Source organism: Nilaparvata lugens, chromosome 1, assembly GCF_014356525.2.
Source record: "Nilaparvata lugens isolate BPH chromosome 1, ASM1435652v1, whole genome shotgun sequence".
In the NCBI taxonomy this organism is placed as follows: domain Eukaryota; kingdom Metazoa; phylum Arthropoda; class Insecta; order Hemiptera; family Delphacidae; genus Nilaparvata; species Nilaparvata lugens.
Window position 1 is genome coordinate 96,429,770 of NC_052504.1, and position 12,832 is coordinate 96,442,601.

At 35.8% G+C, this 12,832-nt stretch overlaps 1 protein-coding gene across 1 annotated transcript in view; it reads right to left on the reverse strand.

The window, feature by feature from the left end:
• The window catches only part of LOC111061698 (activating signal cointegrator 1 complex subunit 2-like), a 53,303-nt gene that overhangs the window by 7,597 nt on the left and 32,874 nt on the right, over positions 1 to 12,832 (reverse strand). Inside the window, exons 11-13 of the mRNA XM_039419688.1 lie at positions 9,622 to 9,753; positions 6,572 to 6,672; positions 1,630 to 1,809 (exon numbers count right to left, since the gene is read on the reverse strand). Of these exons, the coding sequence (XP_039275622.1) occupies positions 1,630 to 1,809; positions 6,572 to 6,672; positions 9,622 to 9,753 (413 nt within the window). The remainder of the gene's footprint in view (positions 1 to 1,629; positions 1,810 to 6,571; positions 6,673 to 9,621; positions 9,754 to 12,832) is intronic.

Genomic DNA, 12,832 nt, shown 5'->3' on the forward strand with positions numbered 1-12,832 from the left:
AGATAACAGTAAAAGTTGCGATATAATCGCCCTATACCATGAGATATCTACTTATGCTATTGTTTCTCTATGGTGCAACGTTGTCAAATGACAGATGATTAACGTTGCCCACAGCTGACAATCTAATAACTGACAATTTATTAGTGCAGGTTTCCGAGCTCTGGATTCAGCTAAGTCAAAGTTAGTAGACAGTCTACTAACGTTGCAGCTAAGTTCTAGACAGCTGGAGTCAGAAAATTGGCTTTCCGAAACGGGACGTAGTCGTAGTCATAGTCAAAGTCACGTTTAAATTAAATTTTGAAAAACTAGAAAATTGAACACAAAATAAAATGAAGAGAAACTAGTGTAAAGTTTCAACTTATTTGAATGTTTCATTCAAATAATGTTGATTATTTAGGAATGTTTCATTTCATTAAAAATTCCAATTACAGAAATGAGAAAATAAAGATTTATTTTGCTGCAACTATTTACTGCGACTACGCCCCGTTTTGGAAAGCCAATTTTCTGACTCAAGCTGTTTAAAGTCTAGAACTCACCTAAATCCCGAGCTCGGGCCCTTAATATTGTTATAATACATAGTCTGTATAATAGGTAACCGGACTGATCTCAGAAAATTTTTTATGGGCAAAATATGTACAATTTTTCATTAGATATCTTCAAAGTAGTACCTATTGGAGTCGATAACACGCTGATATTGGATTTTCAAATCCCTAACCCGCCCCCCTGGAAGTCGGCAACTTATATGCTGTCTAGAGCCCTCGTCGTAGCACGTTGAACGTTTTCCAGAGTCTCGAACCGAAACAAAAAGAAGTCCGGTGGTGCCATATCCGGGCTGTAAGGAGGATGTGGCAACGTTAACCTCGACTGTTTGGCCAACTGCTCGGTGACGAGCAGATGTGCGACGGAGCATTGTCATGATGGAGGATCCACGAATCAGCAACCCCGGACGGACTCGATGAACCTGGACGGTTAGTCGACGGAGCACTTCTCTGTAGTACTGGCCGTTCACAAAGAGTTTGTACCACTCGGCCAAACTGTAAACGACCAGAGGTCGTATTTTACAACTGTAAAATTTCCTGAGGTCAGTCCGGTTACTTATTATACAGACCCTGTACACCAGACATCTGAAAACCCAGGCCACACCAAACTCGCTCCCGCGGCGGTAGCGAAGTTGAAAAACTCCCTTTCCATGTTATTAAAATGAGCAGGCCACACCGAGCTCGCTCCCGAAGAGGGAGTACCTCGGTGGTAGTTTCACTTGGCCGTGCCAGGCCAACTTTTGAAACGTCTGCTGGTGGTACTACCGCCGAGGTAGGGAGCTCGGTCTGGCCTGCACAATTGTATAACATGAAAAGCGAGTCTTAAAAGTTCACCTTCGGTAGTGCATGCTACTAGAGAACCACACTCATCAAAACAAAAACAATACCAAACTATCGCTAGCGGACGTTTTTTGGTGTGGCCTGAACTACCACCGCGGGAGCGAGCTCGCTACCTCTAGCAGACGTTGGTGTGGCCAGTGCTTTACTTGTCGTAAGAAGGTAATCAGCCGTTCCAATATCGGTTGGACTATTTTCGGGAGGTTCACTGTAATAAATGAAATGAACTAACGAAATAATGACCGAGTTTTACCTCTCCGGTTCGCCAGCCTCTCCGACAGACACATCGAGGCCATCGTAGGTATCATCGTATTCATCATCATAGACATCCTCGCCCCCCTCCACCAATCCCAGCTGCGTGAAGCGGTCCTTCAGCTCGTTCACGTGAGACTTGTCGTCCAGCATCTCTGTCAGGTTCTTGTACTTCATTTTCCTGCAACCAACAATTTATCAACAATAAAATTTAATAGATTCATTTAATAGCATTTCAACCATTAACGTCAATTTTTACAACAAAATTCAAATACATTATTCGCGGATACATTATATTATGTATATAATAACAAATGAAACTAATAGAAACTTTGAAAGAATGTGCAGAAAAAGTTGGCTTACAAAATAATATCCTTCGAAAAAACAGTGTTCACAACCACAAACCTAGAAGTTACCAGACTAAAACTAAATATGGAACAATCAACAGGGTTTTCCATATGGAATGGTTCCAGGTTTTAAATATTTAGGAGAGGTTATTTCGGAGAGATTATCACAGCAGGATAGAATAAAGAAAGCTCGTAAAGGCCTAGGGCTGGTGCAATCCATTTACAATAAAAAATGCTTGTCTCTTCACACTAAAATTAGACATTATAATACAGTAATAAAGCCATCAATGCTATATGCCAGTGAGACCCTAAATCTCAACAGGAAAGCTGATCTATAAAATTTGAAGAAAGAAGAAAGGAAGATAATTAGAAAAATTCTAGGTCCGAGATTAACTGAGAATGGTAATAGATTACAGAAAAATAGCACAGTTGAGCAACATTCAAATATTGTAACAGACATGAGAAAAAGACGTCTAAAATTCTATGGTCATATCATGAGGCTCCCTGACCATAGAATCACAAAAAAAATAGTAAAATATGTAGCTTCGCTTGCCTATGGAGGAGAATGGATTAGGAATGTTAAGAAAGATCTAGTTTTGGCAGGAATTACTGATGATGAAATTAAAAATAGAAATAATTTCAAAACTAAAGTGAACAAATGGGAAATTATTCCAGAGATAAAAGCACCAAGAGTTGGCACAAGATGGAGTGAAGAAAGAAAAGCTGCATTTTCTCAGAGAATGAAAAGCTGGTGGGCGAACAAGAAAACCGCCAAGTCTAATAAAAATCGATGATCATGATTTTACTCAGCGTCTTCCACTTCGGGAGCTCTACGACTAATAATAATAATAATAAATAATGTATTATAAATATAATACATTATATTATTCGCGGATACAATTACAAATCATAAAAATATGATTAGTAAGAAACAACAGGCTTGGCCAAAAAACTACTCCATTCCAAATTTTGATAATTAATAACAGTCCAAAAACATAGGTTATGTTTCTGCTGTAAAACGTTCAAGTTCAATCTTCGTCCAAAAATATATATATAAGCTAGAAATTTTTAATTTAGAAGATTTAAAAAGGAGTATGGGGTATTAGATGAACTAAGGATGATTAATAGGGTGGTTTAGGGTTAATGGGAATTGGAAAAAAATGGAAAACTCAAAAACTTCAAATCATAAAACTAAATTAAATTTAAAATAAAATAAACTTAATACTCTACAGTAAGTAAGCATCAAAAGATATTAATCTTATTCAGAATTAAGGATAATACTAAATAAAAAATACAATAAGTGATCGGGAGTCTCAAACGTTAATTATCCATCCATATAGTATATGAAAATTAAAAAATTTATTAATATATATATTATGAAAAATTAGATAGTTGTTTCTAACATATTAAGCTGCGTACACATATACGCGCTTCCAACCCGCACCGAGCACGCTCCGCCCTCGTACCGCCCTCGTTCCACCATCGCACCGTAATCGCTCCGCCCCCGCTCTCTACTCGCACCGATCATGAACGTTATAACATTAACCTCTGTTATAACACGCTCTTCTCGCGTACCACTCTTGCTCCCCGGTCGATCATCAATCGCTCTGCTGGAGTGACGTTTGGTTGCGGAGCAGAGCGAAAGTCTGTACGCACCTTTAGGTTAGGGCAGGTTAAGTTATTTAGGTTTGGTATTATTGGGTTTGGTTTGGTTAGGTTAGGTTGAATGTTATTAGTTTAGGCCATAAAGTATAACTTCTCACATTTACTGCATAAAGAATATCTCCATCAAAATGTCTTCCAATATTGAATATATATTCACATAACACAAGCCTACTCTGGGTCAAAAAATAGGGGAGTGTCTCAGATCTGAGTGCCTATTCCAGACAAACTTAAATAAGTGGGACGTTTTGCTGTTCAGTTTGCACATTCTCACAGCATCGTGTTTAGCATAGGGATGGGTATCGATACATCGATGTTTAAAAACATCGATGTTTCAACATCAAACATCGATGTTTACTGTTCGATGTTTTTCACTTATCGATGTCAGGATGAAAAAAACATCGATGTTCAAAACATTGATGTTTTGTCTTTCGATACCCATCCCTAGCCTTAGCATGACCTCCTATATACTACCGGACCTGAGCCTAGAAAAAGATAAACTCTGTATGTGGTGGTCTTATAAGAATTCCTACTAAGAAAAAATCACTAATCAGCTGTTAGAGAGCGTCTCAGTTCGTCTAGTTCCCGTTTAAAATATCATTACAGACCACCACTTACGGCGGCCATTTTTTTTTTGTAGTCTCAGGTCCGGTATATAGGGAGTCCTGGTTGTAGGATGATAAACAGGGAGTCGAGTCAGCTTATACCATTGCAAATCATCATGTTTCATTGGGCTCTGTTTAATTAGGTTTTAAAGGTGAAAGGGAAGGTTAGGTTTTGGCTTTTAAATGGCAATATGTTAATTGACCGAGCGAAGTGAGGTCTAGGATTCAAGTCGACGGTTTGTCATTTCTCTTAATGTTTAAATGTTCAAATAATGTTTAAATGTTTGAATGTTTATATGTTGCGCATTTACGGCGAAACGCGGCAATAGATTTTCATGAAATTCGACAGGTATGTTCCTTTTTTTAATTGTGCGTCGACGTATATACAAGGTTTTTGGAAATTTTGCATTTCAAGCATAATATAAAAGGGAAAAAGGAGCCTCCTTCATACGCCAATATAAGAGTAAAAATCAGACTATAGAATCATTATTCATCATAAATCAGCTGACAAGTGATTACACAGATGTGTGGAGAAGCCAGTCTATTGCTGTATTTCCATAAGGTCTAAAGTTTCAATCAGGTACTTGTGGATGAGAATACTGCTTGAGGTCTACTGTTCACAGAACTACTAGTATTATTTGAAATGTTTTGTTCAGGATACAGTTTCAATCCAGAAATATGATAAGAAATCATTCGAATATAGTATGATACTATATCCACAATGCAACGGGAACGAAACTTAAATATTTCACTCCTCCCGATCAGCTGATTCTCACACATTTGAAATGTTTGTTTTGTTTAGGATACAGTATCAATCCAGAATATGATACGGTATCACACGAATATAGTATGATACTGTATCCACAATGCAACGGGAACGAAACTTAAATTTCGCTCCTCCCGGTCAGTTGATTCTCAGCACATTTGAAATATTTGTTTTATTCTGGATACAGTATCAATCCAGAATATGATACAGTATCATACGAATAATATGATACTGTATCCACAATTCAACGGGAACCAGACAAACTGAAATTTCGCACACCTGAGATTCTCCCGATCAGCTGATACTTGCACATTTGAAATATTTGTTTTGTTGAGGATAAAGTATCAATCCAGAATATGATACAGTACCATACGAATAATATGATACTGTATCCACAATGCAACGGGAACCAGACAAACTGAAATTTCGCACACCTGAGATCCTCTTGATCAGCTGATACTCGCACATTTGAGATATCGCACATATGAATGACATTCAAACATAGTGGAGCAGGGAAGATAGATGGCCGGTTGCAGAGTCATCAAATAAAGTTAAAATCAGGCATTTAACTTATTTATGAAGCCATAACTCCACTTTTCGTTGCACAGATGTCAAAGTAAACTATAGCTCCCATACAACTAAAAACGCCCAATTAGACACATGATTTCGTTGCAGAGTCGTCAAATAGAGCTTATTTAGGTCTCCAATAGCTAAGAACGGTCATTTAAGTTATAGGCCCGAAGTCGTGCTGTTAAATCAAATATTTACTCCCACCAAATGCATTTTAGAGGTTGTGATAGCTTTTTTTTTTTTGAAAGATTTTTACGAAAAACCATCTGCATATAAGTAAATTATTTTTTCTCTCCATATGTTTTTTTCAATTTGTTTATAACCTTCAAATCGCTAAATATGGTAAGAAAACTCGCCAAAAGCCAAGAGTCGCCATATTGTTTATCAATTTTATGTGAGGTCTTTTAGGTCTGTTCACAGTGATGTCGATTAAAACTTTCCCCGATGCCAAGACATTGGTTGGATAGAAGCATGTACGGAAAATAGTGAATAGAGCTGCAGTGTGACTTATTTGTGATGCTAATTCGAGATATAGCTAAATGGGCTTCGGCAAACGACTGTACAACGACCAACCATTTATGTCAGTGATTTTAAACTATGTCTCACATAGCTATGTTTGATTTTATGTAACGACTCGGCAACCGGGCAAGAGTGTATCAAAAATGTTGCAGATGAGGAAGCTGTGGGTGGTGAATTTGATCCATCTATTCAAATGTGTCAGAACATATTGGAGCGGCGAAAGTAGGGTAGAAGGTCGAAGAAAGTGGACACTTTTAGATACATTTATTATTTGTACCCTCTTAGCTATCTTTTCTAAAGCTGTGTACAGGCTTCAAACACTTGAAACTTTCTTTGGAACATGGCTTGTCACAGAGGTGTAGGTCAATTTTCTCACAAGCATGCTTCATTTTGTAAACTTGCATCGACTTAAGTATTCGTTAAAATACTACATAACAAATAAATTCATTGTTAAAGATCAGACGAATCACTTACCATTTGCCTTTGTGCACCCGAGAAGTATCGATTGAGTCTCGAGTCATAATATCGAACTCATCGTTATCAAAAACATTCACTCGCAGCGGCAAATTACTAGCCTGAAAACATTAAACAATTATTATTATAAATCAACACATTTATTATCATTGAACAGTCTACAATCTTTAGGTTACAGATCTCTGAATACAATTATTTTGAAAGATTTCAGATTCATTTTGGAAAACAATGTTTATTTTTAAAATATATTATTAAATATATATTATTTTTAATTAAATATATTAGTTGATAAGTGTTATTTTGTAAATTTCTAGTGAATTGGTAAATAAATAAATTTGATTTGAATAAATTTGAATTTGAAATTTGATATTTAATAACTATTAAAATTGAAAGAATAAGACGTTGGTATTGTCAATACCACTTTAATTTATTTGAAAATCAATTCATATTACAGAACCAGGTTTCATGGTCTTCAGCGTGGTAGGTGTTACCATGAAACCTGGTTCTGTAATATGAATTAATTTTCAAATAAATTGAAGTTGTATTGACAATATTAACGTCTTATCCTTTTCAATCATGGAGAAATACTACATACATCTCACACCATACAATCAAACTATTAAAATAATTATTGAGGAATTTATTGTGAATTTTACAATTTCTGAAGATAAAATGAATTTGAATTTGAAATTATTGGAAGCGATTGGCTCTATGATCGCGCAGATAAGTTAAGGATTTGATAAGTTAGGATCTAAGTGCCTGCTAACTGCCGTTGTGAGGGTGACCACTAAGGAGCTGACTCCTGGGAACCAAGATGTAGGTCCACTCTTCTCTCATCATCATTCGTCTTATAACACACGCACAAGCCTGGAGCTTATATATGGGCATCACCCTCAGCAAAAGTAAAAAAGATATATACTATCCTTGCCTTAATGATAAATATCAGTTATCCATATCGTAAAAATACTTTACTCACATGGGCTACTTTTTAACAAATTAATAAAAACAATATAAAAATCTTTAAGTACCGTTTATTTAAAAAAAAAACAACTTTAAAATAGTTCAACAACTAGTTTCGACCCTTACTTATGTCATTTTCATTTTCAATTTGATTTTTTTTTAATAAAGGGTAAGGTACTTCAAGATTTTTATATTGTTTTTATTAATAAATTATCCATGTTTGTATCCATCTCACTCCGTGGTAATGATCAAACCTCTCACAACAATACATTTATATATTCAGTTGAGTGTGGCCACTAACAAAAGAACAAGTGTGTCGAGTATTTTTCTAAACGGACATGTCTTTGAACGAAAAAAAACATTCACGCGAAAGGCTGCGAACTAAAAACAGCTGTTTGAAATGCTTCTAACATAAAATGAATAACCAATAAAATTTTTGATAAACCAATGGGAAATTACAAATTATAATGATACAACAAATCTGGTGTGGCGCACTCACACAACTTTCCCTGCCGTTATGAAAATTGATCACCTGACGCTAGTGTTCCCGCGCATCTCAAGTCTACTATTCAAAGATTTGAGCCAGCTGGTGACAGGGTAATAACGCTGGAGACACACATGAGGTCTGCTATCTCTCCATAGTGAATGATTTAATGGAATCAACAATAATTTGCAATTGAATAATCACATTTTCTCGAATTTAAAGCTTATTTTCAATTTTAGGTGAAAATGTTACTGAACATTATTTGTAGAGATTTTCATGCTCAATCTACTCCACTTGATTTTTTTTGTTTCAATTGTATCTGAAGCCTGATAATTGGGAATCTATCTGCATTGATGGGGCGGAGCTCCTGAAATTTTCACAGATATGGGACTTGTGGCAGTTGATAGAGCTTATCGATGACTATTTTAGGTATGAATTTGATCAAAATCGTTGGAGCCGTTTCCGAGAAAATCACGAAAAACCCTGTTTTTGACAACATTTTCGCCATTTTAGCCGCCATCTTGAATTGCATTTGATCGAAATTGTTCGTGTCGGATCCTTATAGTGAAAGGACCTTGAGTTCCAAATTTCAAGTCATTCCGTTAATTGGGAGATGAGATATCGTGTACACAGACGCACATACACTCATACACATACACACACACACACACACACACACACACACACACACACACATACAGACCAATACCCAAAAACCAGTTTTTTGGACTCAGGGGACCTTCAAACGTATAGAAATTGGGTACCTTAATTTTTTTCGGAAAGCAATAATTTCCTTACCTATGGTAATAGGGCAAAAGGAAAGTAAAAATAATTCAAGTAGGCCTAATCCTATACTATTAAACGAGCAACTTCTGTTTATATGTTTGGATTTTTATATGTTTGTATTTCACCGGATCTCGAAAACGGCTGTAACGATTCACACGAAATTCAGAACATAGTAGGTTTTCAATATAAAGATTCGATCGTACGTAAAAAGGACAATATTATTATTCATCCTTGGGAAAACAGCAGATGATAATTATTTCGTCGTCTGTTGATGATGGAAGTGAGTGAGCGAGCTCATGTGTGTGGGACTGTGTCAAAATTATGACTCAGCTGTTGAACTTTTGTAATCATTCAATCAGGTACTTTGTGCCAGTTGCAAAAAAGTCGGATTATTTTCAATCCTGATTAATTCCAGCAGATCCATCTTTTTGAAATGGTCTTCTCTGATTTGGTTCACGAGAAGTTAATCAGGATTAAAATTTAACCGGCTCTTGTGCAACTGGGCCTTTGTGAGGGAAATTTTTGCATTCTTCTGGGAATTAATCTCAATTTACTGTGATTAGATAGAACATTCCTGTATGAATGTTTTTTTAATTTCTTCTCTCGTAATACATTTGTTATGCCTTTGTACTCCAGAGCGAAGCTCGGTCCCCGATATTTTGAGAAAACTTGAAGTCAAGTTAGCAAAAATCGTTCATTTTACTCAAAAATCGAGAAAACGCAAATGTGAAAATGACGTGAGGATTTAGACAGTATTAGGAAAGGACTAGAGTTTTTTTTTTAAATAAATCAAGTGACAAAAATCTTGTGAACAACTCACAGTTTCGGTTGGAGGTGGTTCGACTTGTGCGGGCATAGAGGGGTCCAGTTGATTGAGCGAGTGCGGAAGATTACTCTCCAGAACGGCGTTTATCACAGTCGCGCTATCATACTTGTAGTGCTCCAAACATTTCTGAAACATTCACAAAACACATCAATTAACATAACTCCAAAAATGGGCGTTGAGAATAATGGCTGGACAATCAATCATAACTAGTTGTCGCCCTCTCTTCAAACAGTGTAACAAATTCTGCCATTACCATACTACAGTGAGGTCCACGTTATAATGGCAGTGAAGAAAGATAGGAGTACAACGTTTCCGATTATCTGCCTTGCCACTGCCTTCTATAGACGGTAGCTGATATAGGATTATTGAGGTAATATCAACTGTTCATTCTCATTTAAAATAATCAATTATATTTTATTAAGAAAGAAATGATATTTTTCAATAATTTAATAATGAAGTGTCATAATTAAGATGAAATATTTTGTTAATTATCAATTCTACATTGTTAAAAGACGATCTGGCAACAGAGCAAAGCAAGAGAGAGATAGTGCTATACGCTTTGTTGAATGATAGACAAGGATAGCAATACCATTGCTAATCAAACACTGCCATTATAACTTGGACTTCAATATAGTAGGATTATGTTTGTAATTATAGGGTGGTGTATTGTAATTGAATTTGAGTCCCATATTTTGTAAAATTATTCAATTAGTAAATGTTGATTGGCTCAGATATAATTTGAAACATCAACATGTTACAATGGAAGGAAGGATCATATTATTATCATCCTCGAAATGTTCAGCAACCTATTAGCTTCTCCTAGGCTGACGTGGGTTGAAAATGATAGTGAAAAAAAATTAATATTGAATAATGATAATATATCAATATAGCCTGATTTTCAGTAGTACAGTTAGTGGTCGAGTAACTGGCATACTAACTCTACCGAGCTCACTCTACTCTACTTACTTGGTCGAGTAACTGTTTTCACTACAATTGAGAATAGTAGATAAAGTGTGTTGTCTAGTAAACAGAACTAACCTTAAACTGTCAATACGGAACTCTACTCTATTACTATAATTTCTTGACGTAGGGTATCATGACGTAGGGGACGTATCTGTCCACTAGACAGATGATTTATGATGAATGATTCTAAAGTCTGATTTTTATGGTAATATTGGCGTTCAAAGGAGACTCTTTTCCTTTTGTATTATCCTTAAAATGCAAAATTTCAAAAAACCGTATGTATACGTCGACGCGAAATTCAAAAAGGAACATACCTGTCAAATTTCATGAAAATCTATTGCTGCGTTTCGCTGTAAATGCGGAACATAAAAGCATAAATATAAACATAAAGAGAAATGCAAAACCGTTCACTTGAATCTCAGACCTCACTTCGCTCGGTCAATTAATCGGTTGATTCTAATTTAATGATTTAAATAAATTTATCCAATTCGTGATTCGAAGTTTACGCAACGATAGAAGCCCAACTGAACAGAGCTCTCTCCAGCTGATTCCGTGGCGTAATTGGTGGTAAGCGTGACCTATAATGAGAGGTCGCAGGTTCGAAACCGATCAAACTCTTTCTTGTTGTTGAATTTTCAATTCTGAAGATTATCCACGTAATTTTAAGAAAACAATTAGAAATTATCATTTTTTTTTGTTTTTTGGACATAAGAAGATTGCATTTCACAACAAAAAATTTACCACGGTTCAAAGCACGGGTTACTGCGACGCTGCTAGTATAATATATTTAAACAAAATGATGGAATTTCAAATAAATGCAATAATGGAGGTCTTCCATGGTGCCCTAATATAAATAACTAGCTTACCCGGCGAACTTCGTACCGCCAAAAAGTCAATGTATCTCATGTCACACTTGACTTTATTTGGTGAATCATGAAATTTATCTGACAATCAATATTTTCATTTACATCTCAATACGGACTTCATAATGTGCAATACCAGTTCATGTGCAATACCGTTTTAATACCAGTAGGCTACATAATTTTATCACAGAGTGACGTGTTTATTACAGCTGATAAGTTTAGATGCTAAATCATATCACATGATCTTGAATCATGATCATCTTCCCGTTCTACGTTAGCCGCAAGTACGAAAACATAGGTGTAAAATGGATTAATAAATTATGATTATTATATTATAAAAGACGTTTATGAAATGAAGAAATATATCGACATTTAGGAAGTGATTCCATTTATACTCACCAAGTATTTAGAAAAGAATGTGACAAATCGTTTATTCCGAGATCATTTTTGGAAAACAGTAGCATATTGTCTCATAGTGAAGTCATAAAGACAGTGAAGAAAAATAGGAGTACAACGTTTCCGATTATCTGCCTTGCCACTGCCCTTCTATAGGAGATAGCTGATACCGGTATATCTGATGCAATATCAACTGATCTATAATACTAGGAAAAAATGATTGGCTTATACATGTACGGGATAGGAAACACACAAATAATGCACATACGTCTGAACTACTAAACTGATCAACTTGAAATTTTGTTGTTCATTTACCGAGGATGGTTGAAGGCCTATTTTCAGTTCTTCAAGATTGTAGTACTGATTTTTATTTCAATCTCTAATCTTTCTTCAATAATATTATAAAGAAATGTATTGGCTTATGCATGTCATGTATAGGAAATAACCAATTTTAGCATATCATTTATGAACTAATTAACTTGCAATTTTACATAAAGATTCTGAATTTCCCGAGGATGGATATGAGGTAATTTTGACTTCTACTAGTAGTTCTGTGAACAGTAGACCTCGCGCTCAGTAAGTTACATTGACCTGTTGTTATGTTTTCTCAATTAATGAATAATTTATCAATTTAAAATGTCTAGAAAAAATCCTAACAGAGCTATCTGTCCTATCGTACCGTGACGTATCGTCCCGGAATGTGAGTGTGAGCGCTGTTATCAGGTCTGGCTGCAACTGTCTACAACGTTGATGGAAAGATACATTTTCAAGATGTTCGATGTTTTTGAACGGGGTAGTATTATAGTCAACTGTCTACTAACGTTAATGGAAAGATACATTTTCAAGATGTTCGATGTTTTTGAAGGGGTAGTATTAAGGTAGGCGCACACAGATCGTCATCGGACGGACGGCACGCATCGGACGATCGGATTATTATATTTATGCATTGTTTCCAATTGAGTGCGCATACCTATACGATGCGG